This window comes from Peromyscus maniculatus, chromosome 8 (genome assembly GCF_049852395.1).
Source record: "Peromyscus maniculatus bairdii isolate BWxNUB_F1_BW_parent chromosome 8, HU_Pman_BW_mat_3.1, whole genome shotgun sequence".
In the NCBI taxonomy this organism is placed as follows: Eukaryota; Metazoa; Chordata; class Mammalia; order Rodentia; family Cricetidae; genus Peromyscus; species Peromyscus maniculatus.
In genome coordinates this window covers 35,162,592-35,181,150 of record NC_134859.1, presented here as the reverse complement: position 1 = coordinate 35,181,150, position 18,559 = coordinate 35,162,592, and the positions used below count along the sequence as shown (strand labels likewise).

Here is an 18,559-nt window from a genome sequence, read left to right as displayed (position 1 = left end):
GTTCCACACACAGGACATTTCTTACACAATATTTACCTTTGTCTAATAATTGAGGTGATGAATTTACTTTATAGATGATGAAATTTAGGATGGGACCTTTAGGTCATTTAACTCCATTCATGGAACCAAGTGAATAAATGTTCAAGCCAAGCTTAGTGCTTTTTTTTTTCTTTAGTCTACATGTTAATAGCTTTCATCATGGAAACTTTAACTAAGGAGCAAGTGCTGTATTGATTATATTATAATCTCCAAGTTTTTTACTCTTTCCTCCTTTCAGAGAGTTGGGAAGTATGTGGACTCTGAGAGAGCTGCCTGGTGGTTTTATTAGCATTATATCTGTCACTGAGCTCACAAGGGCTTCAGTGTGAGCCTTACCCTCCTCCTCCCTGAAGTCAGAGAAGAAAGCCCGCTTCAAGTATAGCAGAGTGTTTTTCTGAGATGAAAAGCAATTACCAAGTGCTAAAAAAAAAAAAAAAAAAAAAAAAAAAAAAAAAAAAAATCTAATCAGTCTATCTCAAAGTCATGCACACTCTGACAAAGCCTCTCTGCAGAGTGGATGGGTGGGTCAGGTGAGACATCTGGGCTGCAATGCTCCTGGGAGAATTCAAGGTGCTTGCCCAGGAAAGCAGAGTACTCCTTGGCGACCTGATCAAAGGCAAACAAAGAGGCAGAGGCATCAGGTCAGTTGTTCTCACCTGTATGTCATGTCCCCTTGGAGGCTGCATGTCAGACATTCTGCATACCAGACATTTACACTACAATTCATAACAGCAGCAAAATTACAGTAATGAAGTAGCAATGAAAATAATGTTATCATTGGGGGTCGCCACAACATGAAGAACTGTATTAAAGGGTCACAGCCTCAGGAAGGTGAGAACCACCACTCTATGTGATAAGACCTGACTGTTGGGGTAGAGAGGGATACAAGGAGTATCTGGAGGGACTGGCTAAAGATGGTGCCTGCTCTAGGTGTGGTGACTAGTCCTGGGGGAGCTAATTGTTGAAATTAAAGAGAAAGTGCTGAGATAAGAAGTCGTTAAAATAGTCATTAGATTATTAATTCATATGTTTTGTGTATAAGTGTTCTGCTGGCAGGGTAGGAAAGAGGCATTGGATTCCCTGGAACTGGAGTTATGAGCGACTGTGAGTCACCATGTGGACCACGTATCATGTAGGTGCTGGGAACACAGTTCCAGTTTCCCATAAGTGCAGTAAGTGCCTTTAACTGAGCTGTCTCTCAAGACCCCCGAAAAATTCTTTTAAAAAAAAAACCTAGAGTAACTCCTAGACCCACAGTGTTGGAGCAGGGGTAGAGTAACCTAGACAATGGTCCTGTGGTGTTGCTGGCTTATGGCTGCACCACATGCTGAGGGGCGAAGGAGGAAGTTCGACCCCTGCTGCCAAGACAGATGTAAGAAAGCAGACTGGTGGTCCTAAGGACAGACAGCATTCCTTCCTGTAAGTCAGACAGATGTAAGAGTGCCAGACTGAGGACAGTGTTCCCAGAGCAGAGACGAAGAGAAGAGAGGAAATGCAGTTTGAAGGGGATTTGCATTCAAACTTGAAATTGGTGCTAAGATCACATTCTGAAACAAGGTGAAAATCCCCTGTGCTCTCCTACTGAGGTACTTGTGACAGGAGGTGGCCCGGCATAGGCACGTTTCCTGCGGGAAAGAGATAGTGATACTTCAGCAAGCTGCACTTCCTTGGAAAAGCAGTGTGTTCAGACATGTCACACCCTTAATTGGGCCCACTCTGACTGGATATGTGGCAGGCATCCTCTGAGGGAGAAGTCAGCCTCCGTTGCAGCTTCCTCGTAGAGAGACAGAGCTGCTATCATCAACAGTGATGCTTGGTTTGAGGAATTAAGCAAGGTGACATCTGCTTTCATCCACCAGCCTCTTGTGAGCTGTGCGAAGGACTTCATCAGAAATCTCTGATGTAGCTGTGTCCCTGAGCTTGGATCCATGGACTGTACAATTAAAACTGAGTGGTTCCTAGACTTGCCCAGGTCCATATATGGGGCTCAGAATAGCATCCAAAGTAGCTTAAGTCTCAGACCCCTTTGTTATAGACTCATGGGTCACAGTCAATGAACACAGAGAAGAAACTGTCATAAACAGGAAATTTGGCATGGAATAGGACAACCTTGCATGTCTGAGAGGGAATCTCTTTCCAGCAAAAGCTGATAGGAGCCTGTTCTCACAGCATCATTATCTCTAGATGTCTCCTCCTTATCCACTTGGAGGACAAGCAACATTTCCCTCTGGACTTGGCTAGCTTCAGAAAGGTTTGAGGGTGCCCCCTCCCAATGCCATTCCTTATGGAGGTGTCTCTGGGCTTCAGTGCTGTTGGATGGACTGGTCCCTAGCCTGTGTCCCCAGCCATCTCACCTGCTGCTCTCCAAGGCTCTCACAGAATCCAGGTCTCTACTGCTCCCATCCTGGACTTGGATGAGGGGAAATTCACAGTATGGGGTGAGAACTGAGGGCGTTCTCCTCACAAGGACAACTAAGTGAGATGCCTGGCTGTCTTTGGTGACGCCTAGGTGTTGGCAAGAAAACAAAGAGATGCAGGTTCTGTTTCTGGAGATCAGGACTTCCAAGAGGGTGAGAGGTTTGTTGTCACACTGGGGCATCCCAAGGGTTGATTCCTCAGAGGTCCTCATTAGGGGTATGTGCTCAGTGCTCAGTGTTTGCATTCTGTCTGCTTGGGCCAAAGAAATACGAGTGGGAACAAACTTAGTTCCTGCATAAGTACATATCCACAGTCTTGTATTTTTATTAATGTAAGCATTTAAAAGAACACATTCTCCCTCTAAACATTCTATGTTTCTATATAATTAATTTCCAATATCACTCAATTAAAATCCTCACTCCTTTTCACTGTGAGTTTTCTTTTAGTGTATGTGGGAAAGACATCAATTCACTTACAATACGACCCCAGTACCACAGGTGTCTACAGAACACAGTAAAGTCACAAGTGACTGAAGCTAAAACTTACAGTGTACAATGCATGTTGAGTTGTTCACAGGACAAACGTCAGACATCAGCCCTGGCTTTCTATCATTTGTTTTGTGTGTGAGTGTGTAAGTGTGTATCTGCATCAGTGTCTGTGTGACTGTGTATGTCTGCGCATGTGTGGGCCAGAGGCTAGCTAGCCTTTTGTGTTGTTTTCAGGTGCTTTCTACTCTGTCTTTTGAGACAAGACTAACACTTGCTGATTCAGCTAGGCTACCTGATGTGTGTGTGTGTGTGTGTGTGTGTGTGTGTGTGTGTGTGTGTGTATGTGACAGAGAGAAAGAGAGAGAGAGAGAGAGAGAGAGAGAGAGAGAGAGAGAGAGAGAGAGACTGAGTGTGGCATGAGATCTTGAAACCTCAAAGCCTACTGTGAGTGCCACACCTCCTTCATCAAGGCCACACCTCCTTCATCAAGGCCACACCTCCTTCATCAAGGCCACACCTCCTTCATCAAGGCCACACCTCCTTATCCTTCTGAAACAACTCTACAGACTAGGGACAAAGCACTCTAATAAATGAAAAAATGGGGACCATTCTAGTTCAAACCACCACACAACTCCAGGTTACAGTCCATCATTGATGGTAAGTCATGGCCACAGGAGCTCACAAATGAAAATCACAATACATCTATAAAAAGCAGAGAGCAATAAATGTATGAATGCTAGTACTCAGCTCCCTTTCTCTACTCTCATGCAATCTAGGATCATCTGTCTAGGGAATAGTTGCCTCTCATCATGGGCACATATTCCCACCTCAAGATAACCCAACACAAACAAGCTCACAGGCCAACCAAATCTACACAATCCCTCAATGAGACTCCCCAGGGAACTCCAGACTGACCAGCTGACAGCTAACAGTATGCCTCACAGTGAATGTGGCCATCCTGAAACTGTTTGTATGATGAAACTTTCTTCTATATGACATGTTAGGTCCCTATCTGAGGGGTCTTCCTCCATCTGTTTTCTGTTTCACATTGGAGCCCTTGCCATCCTTGAGAGCAGAGGCATCCTTGAACCCAGCCACAATAACTCCTCACTGGTGTAGCTGTACCCAAGCTTGCCATCTGGTCCACAGTAACCAGGGCAGCATCTTCTCTGCACTGGAGACCCTTCCAGCCTAGGGTCTGGGATCCAGACCATGCAGGACTTACTTTCCTCTACTCTAATGTGCCTTCTTCACAAGTTCCACCCAATGTGCATGGTTCACAAAGCTCACATGTACCCCCTAATACCAAGGAGGACAAGTGCATCTCCAAGTGATGCCTGTCATCATTGAACTCAAAACAATCAGAGGTGGTTACAGCTAGGGCTCCACTTTGGAGCTTCATGTGTCTGGACTATGAGCCCAGTGAAGATCAAGGCAATGAGGTGTCCTCCTGTGTATCCAGTGGCGTACACTCCAGCATCCTGAAGTGAACACAGGGCAAATGCATTTCTAAAGTATCAGAGATGTCATGTCAGGACACTCAGTGGGTGGTGGAACATTTTTCTAATCACATTTCTTCTTCAAAATCTTTTTAAAGATAGGTGTGAAGTATCTTCTCTGTCGTGAATTGCAGTTGAAGTGGCTGGCAGGAAGGAAGTTTTTTGGCATACCTTCATGGCTCATATTCTTCTTGCCTAGACCTACCCACCACAGACATTAGCACCACTGATCTTATCGGCTTTTTCTCTCCTCCAGATGGATTTTTCACTCATTCTCCAGTCACATCCTCAGTAACTTCCAGTAGGTTTGGTGATGAGCTATTAAAGCTCCAATGGTGGTGAGCATCTATATGTGATGCCAGTGAGAAGTGCTACATCAGATGCAAGAGGCAGGGTTAATCACAGTCAGGTTCATAGCAACCTTCTATCTTCCAGGAAGGAGAACATTGACTATGAAGAGAGCTAACATAGTTAAAATGTGTCTATGCATCCCCACATTTCTTCATTAGGCATTCAGAGGTTTGTTTCAGGTTTCATAATCCTTTGGGAAATCCTGTGACACTCCTTTTGTGTGTCTGGCTCACTCTTGTTTACAAGTTAGGGTCAAGAAAGAAGTGCAGAGAAGTAGGTGATAATGATCATGCTGTGACTTGAATGAGAAAATGGCCTCCTTAAGTTCTTGGATTTGAACCCATGGTCTCCAGCTGGTGGTGCTGTGTGCGAACCTTTAGGAGGAACAGCCTTGCTGAAGGAAGTGCATCACAGGGGGCAGGCTTTGAGGGTTTCTAGCCTCACCCCACTTCCTGTTCTCTTTGCTGTTTCCTGTGTGTGGATGAACATGAGGTCAGCCAACCCCCTCTTCTCACTGCCATGCTGGGCCTTCACGGCTTTAAGGACTCTCCCTCCTGAACTGGAAGACAAAATAAACTGCTGCTTCTCTAAGTTGCCTTTGGCCTTTGTGTCTCATTACAGCATCAGAAAAGTCGGTACAGATCTCATCTCTGAGCACAGGGAGAGTCAGATTTCTGTCCTCACATCCTGTGCAGGTTAGGATGGGAAGACTGTGTCTTAAGGGCATTGCCAGGGCTGGTGGGGCACTCCCATCCACCTAATGATTCAAACGATCTTCTCTACTGCTCCTGCTCCTGCTCTTGTCTTTGTTGTCGTCATTGAACACAGAGATTTTTGTTGGAAGTATGGTCCTGTCACGTGTTCAGAAACAATGGGGATGTCATTTCATTGGTTGGAGACTGAGAATAATAAGGCCCCATTGATATATGGTATGTGAGGAGAAACTCTCCTTCTCAGACCTCTGGCAGCTCTCTTGGGTTTGGTTGGGAACCCTGGCAACGCTACTATAAAGCACCATTTGTCTCATGCATGATTTAGAAGTGTTTTGTTTGATTTCCAATATTTGGGATTACTTTCTAGATATTTTTTTTAATTGGTATTTCTTGATTGACTTTTGTCTTGGTCAAAAATCATAATCTGTGAGCTCTGTATGTGTGTCTGTTGCATACACATATAGGTATTGGTGTGCATCCCTGCATGTTGACAAATGGAAAGCAGAACAAGATATCTGGTGCCATCCTCTATCAATCTCCAATTTATTGCCTTGGGACAGGGTCAAACATTCACACTCACAAGATAAAAATAATTTTTGTTTTCTGTTTTTGTTTTTGAAACAGAGTCTTGCTATGTAGCCTTAGTTGGCCTGGAACTCACAGAGATCCTCATGATTCTGCCTCTTGAGTGCTCGAATTAAAGGCATCTTCCACCATGCCCAAACAAATAAATCATTTAAAATAGTTTGTCAACAAGCCTCTAGTTCTCATGGCCCAGAACAGTGTGTATCTAGGTCTGTAGGCCACAAGCACTCCAGGGCCTAGGCTGATAAACCAAAGGGGCTCTTCCTTCCTGGTCACCATTTCCATCTGAGTTGACCTAAATGACCCGTCAACCTCTTGTTTGTGACACCATAAAGGGAGCAATCTAATGCCTTTTCTTAATGCTCACAGGCCCTTAACTTGGATGGATTCCACCCACAAAAGAAAAACCAGCAGGGGAAACACACAGGAATGCTCAAACATACCTGGTCCTTGGGTAAGATTGCCTAAGATTCAAGACTTGTCCCCTGAAGAACCTACCCAATGAGATCAGAAGGTAGGCCAAGGAACTATAATCAAAAAAGAATCCAGGGGAATAGTAAACTTCACAAATAGACAGGACAGGTGAACTTGGACAAAACCAAAGAACCAGGGCAAGTGAGGTGGCTCAGTGGTTCAAGGGGATTGCTATCAAGCCTGATGACCCAACTTCAATCCCCTGCACCCACATGGCAGCAGTGTGATAAATGATGATCCTCACTTCATAATAGGAGTCCAGGAGGGCTGAGTGGTGCAGAGCACTGGCTGCTCAAACAGAGGACCCAGGTTTGATTCTCAGAACCCCCATGCGCTCATTGTTGGTGACTCCAGTCTCAGGAGATCTGATGTTCTCTTCTGGCCTCCTTGAACATTGCACACACATGGTGCACAGACATGCATATAGATAAAAACACCATACAAATAAAATAAAATGAGCAAAAAAAAAAAAAGTAAAGGACAGCACTGGAGACGCAGAGCAGCACAGTGAACTATTATGACCCCACAAAGCATGCATCAGCCCTGAGAAAATGAGGCAAGAACACTGGTTCTTAAGTTCCTGATTCTATTGCCCTGTCCCTAAATTTCTCATTGGCTGAGTTTTTCAGGGAGATACAATAATAGTATAGTCCCCACCAAACACCCCATCCTCCTAGGGCTTGACATGCACCCAGCAATTTCTAGATATGAGGGCTCAGTCACATAGTCGGCTACAACTTTTCTTTTATTTATTTATTTTTTTTTTTTCGAGACAGGGTTTCTCTGTGTAGCTTTGCGCCTGTCCTGGAGCTCACTTGGTAGCCCAGGTTGGCCTCGAACTCACAGAGATCCGCCTGCCTCTGCCTCCCGAGTGCTGGGATTAAAGGCGTGCGCCACCAACGCCCGGCAATTAATCAACTTTTCAATCCTAGGATAAACTCAGAAGCACTCAGGCAAGCAGGCACCAGCTGCTAGATATGCGCCTAGAGCCTCTGCTAGCCTGAGAGTCCCTGATGAGTGCTCGCTCATACTGAAAATGGACCAGAATGATTTATTTCTCACAAAAGGAGAGAACTGTCCCACAAGTTGTACTGTGACTTCCACATGCATAAGGACAAACAGACAGACAGACAGACACACACACACACACACACACACACACACACAGAGAGAGAGAGAGAAAGAGAGAGAGACAGAGAGACAGAGAGACAGAGGTGGCAAAGGTAAATACATAAAAAAAATTCTTTATTTTTAAGAAAAGAGTTAAGAACCAGTTTATGGGGTCTTAGCATGACAAGTATGTTCTGCCTTCAATGACTTGATCCTTGGATGTGGAAAAAGGCTCTACCTCCTTGGCCACATGAAGAAATAACTACAGTCCATTACTGATAATTTACCTCTGTGGTCACTTCAAGGCTATTGACTGCGGCCCCTAACTCAGGATGCGGTGCCTGAAACAGGAGGCAACCAATCATGTAATGCAGTCTGTTTGCCCTTTCTTGATTTTCTCAGCTTTATATCTTCCTATTAGATTTCCATATGTGTAATATCACAGCTAACTTTAGTTACTGTCCTCTGTTTACCCATCAGCCTTGGGGCCGTTTAGTGTGGCCAGCTGTTGTTCACTGGTTCATTTTGAGGACCCATGACAGAATGTTAACTTTCCCTTTTTTAAAGTTGCTTATGACCCAAACACACCATATTCATGTGTGAAGTTACCAAAGAGTAAGTAAAGATTTAAAAGAAAAAAAAAAACCTGAATCCCTGAGAAACCAGATCCAATAGGTCTGATAGATAGAACCTAATTTAAAATTGTTGTTGTCTGCCCACAGCTCAGTTTTGTTTGGGGACTTTACCAAATAAATCTGAAGTTAGTCTTAACTTTCAAAGTTGCCCCTTTGAGAATCTGACTGCTCTCTCAATTCTTGAACTCCTGGCCTACTTTATCAATATCTGACGCTAAGAAGAAAAAGAAATCTGACCATTATATAAGAGTAACTGTATTAGTTACTTTTCTGTTGTTGTGAAAAAAAAAATGTGACCAGACAACTTACAGAAGAGAGGGTTTATTTTGGCCTATGGTTCCAGAGGGGTAAGAGTCCATCGTAACAGAGAACCATGGAAGCGAGCGGTGGGATGGGGAAGCTGAGAACTCATCTTCAAAGGCCAGCATGATGCAGAGAGAGTGAACTGAAGTGTCACATAACCCCTGCTGGCATACTTCCTCCAGCTAGACCACACCTCCTAAACCCCTAAACCAATAGTGCCACCAGCTGGGGACCAAGAGTTCGAATATGAGAGCTTACAAGGGACATTTTTATTCAAACCACAACAGTAACCATCTGGCCCGGGACTCTGATTCCAGCATTATGTTAGCAAAGGGTGTTATTTGTTACAGTGACAAACACAGGCTGAGACATTCCTGCCGCCAGAGTAGAGGAGACTGTGGGGAGATTATAGTCTGTTCCCAGAGTCACCAGGAACCGGTGGGTCCTACACTCTGGGTCCATGAGGGGCCAGGAGGAGAGTGTGGTGTCTGTAGGGAAATCCTGCAGCCAAATCACTAACTAAGTTTTACTACATGAAGAAAGAATATTTTACATCTCCTGTGTGTCTCTAAGAGTTGGGTGACAGGACCCATTTGACACCTGAGGAGGAACAAATGGCGCCTGTGTGGAAGAAAGAGATGTGGAGGGAGAGAAAGATGTGGTAAGATGAACCAGGATGAAGATCACCATATTCAGAGCCAGGACAGACTCTGGACAGAGCTGTTGGTGAGAACAGGAAGGACCCATAAGCCAGCTGAATGGAGGAAGAAAAGAAGTGAGGACCCAGAGACCATGAGGGAGAGCTACTGAAGACTGACTGATGACTGGTCCCATGCAGGAGTTGGAAGTCAGAACCGTCTGGATATGAGGAAATATGACAGCTAACATTCTAGACATCTGGCCTTCAGTACACATTACATGAGGGCTGGAACTCTGGACACTCCCACCCATGTTCCAGAATAAGTTTGGACTGGACTCTGAAGTTCCAAGTTCCAATTGTAATCCTGACATTAATTGATGTCCCCATGTCCCTAGGCATGACTGTGACTCTAGACTTCAGCTTTGTAAGGAAATCTCTGCTTCCTGGAGCCCATGAGAACAAGAAGGGACATGTGCATTTTATGGGTGAGCAGAGCTGCTATCCAAGGCTTCGGGATATCTCCTAGGCAGCCCTAAGAGTCATGCTGAGGAACAAAACCCACACCTTGAAATGTTAGGTGGAAAGAGAAGGTGAGAGGTAGTGTTCTGAGCTGTAGAAAGTAGGAAAGGGACCCCAGTCTGGGACAAAATGGAATCAACAACACCTCAATTACCAGAGCCTCTGAGAGTGGAGCACTCTATAACCAACCTCTAGTTTCTAGCATGGGTGAGTTAAACTTCCTGTGGGTCATTCACCAGGCTAACCACAGCTCTGTTTGAGGCCATAGGTGTAGGTGACTCCATCATCTCTTAAAATCCCCTGATCACTGTGGGAGCCGGGATCTCAGGGGATGTTAACATATGCCAGTTCAGAATGATTCCAAATGTTCTCAATCTTTCTTGTGTGTGAAATAAGAGTCTTCGAATCATCCCTTTGAAGAGATATGTTGTACAGATCCTAAATGGTCTTATATAAAAACCTGGAACCAGATATTGGGGTAAGTGCTGAAAGATCAGAGAGACAAAGGAACAAGCCACACCCAATTCTCACCTTGCCAACTCCATGAATCCTCTGACCCAATGTCCCTAAATCATCAGCTGGAAAGGCTCTCTAGCTCCTGTCTCCTCACTCTTTATACGCCTTTCTCTGCCCAGCCATTTCACTTCCCTTCTCAACCTTCCTAATGCTGGGATTAATGGCATGTGTGCTTCCCAAATACTGGAGTTAAATGTGTGTGCCACCACTGCCTGGTTCTGTTTCTCTTCTAGACTGGATCAATCTCAGCTTGGCCATGAACTCACAGAGATCCAGACAGGTCTCTGCCTCCAGAGTGCTAGGATTAAAAATGTGTGTCACCACAGCCTCACCTTTATGTTTAACTCTGTGGCTGGTTCTATTCTCTGACCTTCAGACAAGCTTTATTACTTAGATTACAAATATCACCACAGAGATAAGTTTCAAAATATGTGACAGAGAATATTAGTCAGCATCCAAATCAAAAGCATAATCACCATCATCTATCACTAATCCAAGGCAAGGTCATGTGAGCACTAGACCAGTCTGAGTGTCTGTTTATAAAAATGAAAAAATGCATGACGTCTAGGAGTCCTCTTAGCTCTAGAAATTTCAGATTCTAGGATCTGAGAATTATCTTCCTTAGGGCTCCTTTGATGTCACGATTCCTCAGGCTATAGATGAAGGGATTGGCCATGGGTGTCACCACTGTGAAGAGGACAGAGGCCACTGCATCCTGTAGTGAGTAGGAGGAAATAGGGTGCATATAAACTCCTAGGATTGTCCCGTAAAATAAGCAGACCACGGTGAGGTGAGATCCACATGTGGATAGGGCTTTCCTTTTTCCATGGGCAGAGGGCATCTTCAAGACCTTAGAGTAGATGTAGGCATAGGAAACAACAATGCATACAAATGGTGTAATAAATATCACTGCACCCTCAGTGAAGGCTGTGACATCATTGATAAAGGTGTCAGAACAAGAGAGTTTCAGGACAAGGTAGGGGTCACAAAAGAAGTGGTGCACTGCATTGTGGGAACAGAAGGTGAGTTGAACCATGAGAAGAATGTGCAAGAGAGCATTCAGGTTTGTGATGACCCATGATATGGCCACCAGAAGGACACAGAGTCTGGGCCTCATCATCATGGTGTAGTGTAGTGGGTGACAAATGGCCACATAGCGGTCATAGGCCATCACACTCAGCAGGAAGCTGTCCATGTTGCCAAATATGAACATGAAGTACATCTGGACCATACACTCTGTGTAGGAGATGGACTTGCTTCCCACCATGTGATTCACCAGAGCCTTGGGGACAGAGACTGAGGAAAAGCAGATGTCAACAGTGGAGAGGTTGGCCAGGAAGAAGTACATGGGTGTGTGGAGATGAGGGTCACAGCTGATGGCCAGGATGATGAGAAGGTTCCCAGAGATGGTGACCATGTACATCCCCAAGAACATTCCAAAGACAACCTCTTCTTGGTCTGACTCTTCAGAGAGTCCCAGGAGGAGGAATTCTGTAGTGATCGTCTGATTGTCACCCTCCATGTCTTTGGAAAGAGAGTGAGACCCACGTAGTGAAATCATTCACCAACACTTGAAGAAAACTTATAAACTCTGGAAAATGTTACTTGAGAATTAACTGCTAATAAAATGCCATACAATGTATTTTTATAGCAATGAGTGGGCCATTGTTAAAGGACTGAATTCTAATGACTATGATTTTATTGACTCTGCTCTTGTTTCCTAGTGACATATATATGTGCATTTTATACAAGAATTAACGCAGTCTAGGAATTGATGTACTACATTTCACTGTATATATGAAGAAACTGAGGAGTGGGCAACTACATGTCTTATCAAAAATTGCTGAACGATGTCAGTGAGAGTTCAAAACAATCTAATGGTCTTGTTCTCTGTGTTCACATAGACACATATGGGCATGCAAGCTCACATATACACGAACATAACCAGACATAGGTGCATGAACACACACACCATGTACAACACACATACATACACAAACACGCACATAGATATTTTGTAACACAGCACACAATCACACTTTTACGTACATGTTCTTTTATCTGATCAGGAATTTCTGAGTGTAAGTAATCCTCCTGCCTCAACTTCCAGATGGCTGGGAGGATAGGCAGGTATAATGTCCCCAACAATTTTTATGTTATATTAGCTACCATTGATTAAATTGTAATCAATTGAAAAGTCACTACTAAGTGTCATATATTATAAACCCAGAGGTTGTGCTGTGGTTTTTCTATTTCCTCACAACTGGGGAGGCCAATAGGCTTTGACTGGCTGTTGTGTCTTCACATTCTGTTAGATACTAAGATGTTTTCACCACAGCTCACAGCTGTTTGTCTGCTCACCTGAGCTGTGGGCCGGACTCCTGTGTGCAGTGTACCCTCCTTTCTGCACACAGAAGAGGGGGGCGCATACAGAGTCTAAGTGCAATGGTTTCCTATTGGAGAAAAAAGGTTTCACAGGTGGATAAAATGCAGATTCATGGGCATCTTAAAAGACAATCCCAAGGCTAGGAAATAACCATGGCCAGGAGGTCGGGATCACATCTGGACTGCAGTGCCCATGGAGGGATGCCAGGCAATTTAAGCTGAGAAAGGGAGGAGAGTCACCCTGGGGAGACTAGTTAGACTAGTCAGACTAGAGCCAAGCTCAACAGGGTCTTCTTTCCCCGCTGATTCCGCCAAGCCCGTTCCCTTGGCTGTGGTTTCGCTGGATAGTAGGTAGGGACAGTGGGAATCTCGTTCATCCATTCATGCGAGTCACTAATTAGATGACGAGGCATTTGGCTACCTTAAGAGAGTCATAGTTACTCCCGCCGTTTACCCGTGCTTCATTGGATTTCTTCACTTTGACATTTAGAGCACTGGGCAGAAATCACATCGCGTCAACTCTCGCCGGGGGCCTTGGCGATGCTTTGTTTTAATTAAACAGTCGGATTCCCCTGGTCCGCACCAGTTCTAAGTCGGCTGCAAAACCGCGGCCTGGTGTGCGGACCCGGCAGGGGAAGACCGGCGCGGCCCCTACCCTCCGTTCAGGCGGGAGACGCGGATGGTCGGGGGCGGGGAGCGAGGGAGAGGCCCGTGGGACGGACCCCCACCGCCGCCCCGACCCCGCGACCTCCCCATGGCCGCGCGGACAGGAGGAGGCGCGGGGCGCACTGGTGCCCGCAGGGCTCCCCAGGTGCGGCCATGACGCCCACCGCAGCTGGGGCGATCCACGGGAAGAGGTGACAACTCTCATGTGAAATGGCCTGGCTGCTGGGACAGAACATGACATGGGAACTGATAATGTTGTTTATAGGATGCCTGTATGGTAGACACAGTGAGGCCACTATACCGTGAGAGGGAAATGGAGCAAAGCCCTGACTTGTGAAATCCAAGTTAACTTTCAGAATGTTACCATGGATGTAGAACAATGTAACGACAACAGTAAAATCTAGAAGGAGGCCTGGGGAGATGGCTCAGTGTGACAAGCATGAGCCATGTAAGTGTGAAGTCCTAAGTTCAAATCCCCAGAACCCACATAAAACTCTGCACCATAGACATGTCTTCTATCCCAGTGCTTTCATGGTGAAATGAGAATTTAAAAACCTAGAATAAGCTTCCAATGGGTCACAGGGTCAGTGGACTGCAGAAGCAGAGATGAGACAGAATGATCAATAGTTCATAAGGACCAACAAAAGTATCCTTTGACTGCAGATGTTAATGTTCTAGAAGCCAGATAGTTTCCTATCAAAGAAATAGAAAAAGATGCACAAAGGGATGTAAAGACAACTTGTTTCAGTGGGGCAAGACCACAGTTAAGGCTCAGTCCTGAGAGCATTAAGCTGTAGTCATTCCATATTTTCTTACGCTGTTCATTAAGAGATGGTGGGCACTGGAATGGTCAGTTGCTGGAAATAATACTAACATCATGGTTTAAGCCCTAGGTGTACGGATTCCAGGGGACACCAGTGCATCATGGTAGGTCATGCATGGACGCCCCTTTGTTTGGCTCTTGAACTCTAGCTTTTGGATTTCAATTCCACTTCCTCTTAAGCCTCTGTTTAGAGACAGAATTCTGCTGCCACGACTGTAAAAAAAGAACCTTCGGGATGTGTGTGTGTGTGTGTGTGTGTGTGTGTGTGTGTGTGTGTGTGTATCCTAATGTGTGTCTGTTTTGCTGCATTGGTTTTCTGGAGTAGTGGACCTGTCCAGAGTGTCTGAGATGCCAGATGCACAGCTTTGTCTGCATCACTGGGTGTTGGAGACCATGCACCTTAAAGGAGGCTTTGTCTCTGGACTCCAGTTGGAGTCAACAGTCCACAGCTGGTTCCAGTAGCATCCAAGCCGCCACAGTCTGAGACACCTTCATTATACACCCGGACACGCCAGGGAATGGGCAGAGAACAAATACGAAGACCAGGGTACAATAATGACTTTCTCTGTCTCGGTTTCTCTGTCTCTCCCTGTCTCTGTCTCTCTCTGTGTCTCTGTCTCTATCTCCCTTGTGTGTGTATCTCACTCTGTGTTTCTCTCTCTGTCTCTCTCGTTCCCTCACTCCCTCTCTGGCCCCCACCCCTCACTTCTGAACAGGCTTTGTAGCAGCCTGCAGTACAGCTCCTAACCCACTAACCTCCATTATGTCCTTCTGCTTGCTCTGCCCACTTTGCGGCTTCCACTGTGTCTTAGTGCTGAGTACCTCATGGAGGACAAGGCATGGACATGTAGGAGTGAGATGCTTTTCCTCCTTTGAACTTGGTCAGAGGCAGATGGTGAATGAAGTGCTTTCTCTGTCAACCCATGTGCTCAAGTCCATGGGAGTCTGCCTGATGTGGGGGCGCCCTCTGCTGCTCCCTCAGCCACTTTACCTGGGTGCTCTGGGCTGCTGTCAGGTGTCTTCAGGTAAGTTCTGTCTCTGCTCCTGCCATTTTTGAGGCTGGGTTTTGAGAAATCCACACTTGAAGCTGAGAAAGGAAGGACCTTTCCTCCCTAGAAGAGAACATTTAGAATGAGGCATGTGGCTCTCTCTGGTCAAGCTTGGATGGTTGGGAGTGAATATGTTGATTCTCCATCCCTGGAGATGGTGCCTGTATGAAGGTGGCTGCCAAGTTTGTGTTCCCCCAGGGTGGATTTCTCAGAGGTTCTAATTAGAGACAAGGATGAAGTGTTCACACTCTGTATTCCGTCTGGGCACTGAAAATTAGGATTCTCAGAAAGTCAGTTCTTGAACAGGTGCTCACTTTCAGGGCTCTATTCTTGGTTAATTATTTATATTTCATCATTTCTGATAAGATGGTGCTTACTGATGTGTGTGTGTGTGTGTATGTATGTGTGTATATATATATATAAAATGTAGTATCACAATATATAAATATTTTGTATCATATAGCAATACAATGTAAAAGTTTGTCAAGTAACAGTAGAAGTTAAGGTGAACACGAACTTGATGCCCAAATCTAATGAATACATTACTAGAAATCAGACTACAAACCAAAGAAAGTCATCATTATTTTTGGGATGGCCCCAAAACAAAATTGGAGCCCTCTGTCAAGTATTAATCAGTTACCAAACCCTACAGCAGTGGCTTCTATAACAAGAATAAGAATGATGCAGGAAAAGCACTTGAAAAAATTGTAAAAATATTAATTAGTGTAAAACTTCTCAACCAATCCCAAATCAAAGGGCTTCTCAACTTGATGAAAGGTTTTTACAAAAAGATTTCATTGCAACCAGTAAGGTGCCCAATATTAATCTCTATCTGTCGTTGTTTTCTCTGAATGACTTTGCTAGTCTACTCATTCCCTGTTCATATAACTGTTAGACTAAGCTCATCTATTTTAAAAAAGAAGTTTTAAGTTATTTGATTTGACAGCAATAAATCCATTCACTGTTTTTAAAAATAATTTATTTCCTCTGAACTTTCAATACCATGTATTTCTCTAACCATTGGACTCTTCTTTTTCTTCTTTCAGCTTGTCAAACACAAAACAAAACAAAACACAAAATGACTTGTAGGGGCAGCATGATTGCTCAGAAAGTAAAGACACTTAACACTAAGTGTGAGTTTGATCCCTAGAATATACACTGCCAGAGGAGAGAATTCACTCCTAAAAGTTTCCCTCTGACCTTCACATGCACACCATAGCACACATGCACACACACACACACACACACACACACACACACACACACACACACACACACAGAGAGAGAGAGAGAGAGAGACAGAGACAGAGACAGAGACAGAGACAGACAGAGAAATGTAATTTTTTATTTTTTCGAGACAGGGTTTTTCTGCGTAGCTTTGCGCCTTTCCTGGAGCTCACTTGGTAGCCCAGGCTGGCCTCGAACTCATAGAGATCTGCCTGCCTCTGCCTCCCGAGTGCTGGGATTAAAGGCGTGCGCGACCACCGCTCGGCTCAGCTGTTAAGGCTAGGCTCACAACCAAAAATGTAAGAGAAATGTAATTCTTAAAAAATGTCTTAAAAAGATAAAGACATTGCATACATTTTTTAAAAATTGTTTCTCTTTCTTTTCTCTTTTCTGACAGGGTCTCACCACATAGCCCATGAATACTTGGAAATCACACCCTTTTGTCTAGGCTTCCAAGAGCTGGGATTAAAGATCTCACTGTATACAGGCGGCACAGCAAAAATGGTGCAAACATGACCACGCCATGGTGTGGGTAAAGGGAAGGCAGGTTTCTATTGCTGATCTGAGAGAGAAGAGCCAGAGTATTGGGAAGAGTTCAGAGCAGACAGAGAAAGAAACAGACTGGGCATGGCCAGGGCTGTCTGTGAGGGAAGAGAGAACAACCAGAAACAGAACAGAGAAGTGTAGTGAGACTAGCCAGAGCAGAAAATAGTGAGGCCGGAGGATCGCTGAGATATAAGAGGGATGAGGAGCTGTGGGGAGGGAAGGCCCTGAGCTGGAGGGAGTTTGGGGTAGAGGAGGTGAGAGGGCCAGGATGCCAGCATGGACATGGGTAACAGGTACTTGTGATACCAAGGGGCCTAGAAGTCAGCATGGCTCTGATAGGCACCATGGGTAGCCATGTGTCCCTTCAGCCAGACATAAAGGAAATTACACCTTTCAGCAGATGAGAACTGACTTCACAAATTCCTGAGGAATGCTGGCTTTTATCTAACTACCAGAAACACTCTAGTCCAACTTGAGCTCATATCTAGATAAATGGACAGCCTTTTAGAGTTTGGGAAATTGGGGTTTCATTTGCATCTGAAACACAACCAGGACTGGCTTTGTATACCATACTGTTATAAAGTGTACTTCAAAAAATATTTACTCCAAATTTCATTGTTGGCATATAGAAAAACAATTTAGTTTTGAGTATTGACATTACACACTGTGATCTTTAAAACCTGACCATATTTTCCTTTGTGGGTTTTCTGTGTTTGTTTGCTTGCTTTGGTTTTCTTTTGGCATGTCCCTTGGCATTTTCTGTATCCAGCAAATGCTTTCAGTGTTTTTATTTTTCATTTCAATCTCTACATCTTCTTGTTCTTGCACCATTATAGGACTCCAGTGCAAACATGAAATGACGTGGTCAGAACATACTTCTAACCTTGTCCCCAGGTTCAGAGGAGAGATGGTTTAGTCTTTCTTTCGTCTTATAAATAATGTTTGCTGCAAGGTTTGGGGTTTGACTGATTGATTGGAAAAAGCCCTCCCTGGTGGAGGACCCTCCCTTTGACTTCCTTAAGTGTCTGATTGCAAACACTGGAACAGGGGAAAGCTGATAATCCTCTCATGTTCCGATAAGTCTTTGTCGCTCTTGGTTCTAGTGAAGCTAACATCCTTGCCCTTCTCTCAGGGGTCCTCCAGATCAGTCAAAACATACACCTGTAGTTATTTTGGTTTTGTCTGTTTTTTACTCTTTGGGGGCCCATCACCCCGCTCCCAAATAAACACAGGGAGACTTATTCTTACTTACGAATGCCTGGCTTTAGCTTGACTTGTTTCTGGACAGCTTTTCTAACTTAATTATCCTGTTTCTCTTTAACTACATTTTGCCTCTGGGCTTTTTACCTTTCTTTATCCGATATATGTTTCTTTCCTTCTTACTCCATGGCTGGCTGAGTGGCTGACCTGGCATCCTCCTCTCCTTCACCTTTTCTTGCTCCTTGCTCTCCTCTTGAACCGAGATTTCTCCTCTTGTTTATTCTCTCTGCCTGGCAGCCCTGCCTCTTTCTTTCTCTTGCCTCGCTATTGTCCCTTTGGCTCTTTATTAGGTCAATCATGTGTTTTAGGCAGG

At 44.7% G+C, this 18,559-nt stretch overlaps 1 protein-coding gene across 1 annotated transcript; it reads right to left on the bottom strand.

The window, feature by feature from the left end:
* Positions 1–10,888: 10,888 nt before the first annotated feature.
* On the bottom strand, positions 10,889–11,831 carry LOC102928700 (olfactory receptor 1f45-like). Its single transcript, XM_006997701.4, has one exon. The coding sequence runs from the start codon at positions 11,810–11,812 to the stop codon at positions 10,889–10,891; it is 924 nt and encodes a 307-aa protein (XP_006997763.2). The 5' UTR covers positions 11,813–11,831.
* Between the last annotated feature and the right edge of the window lie 6,728 nt (positions 11,832–18,559).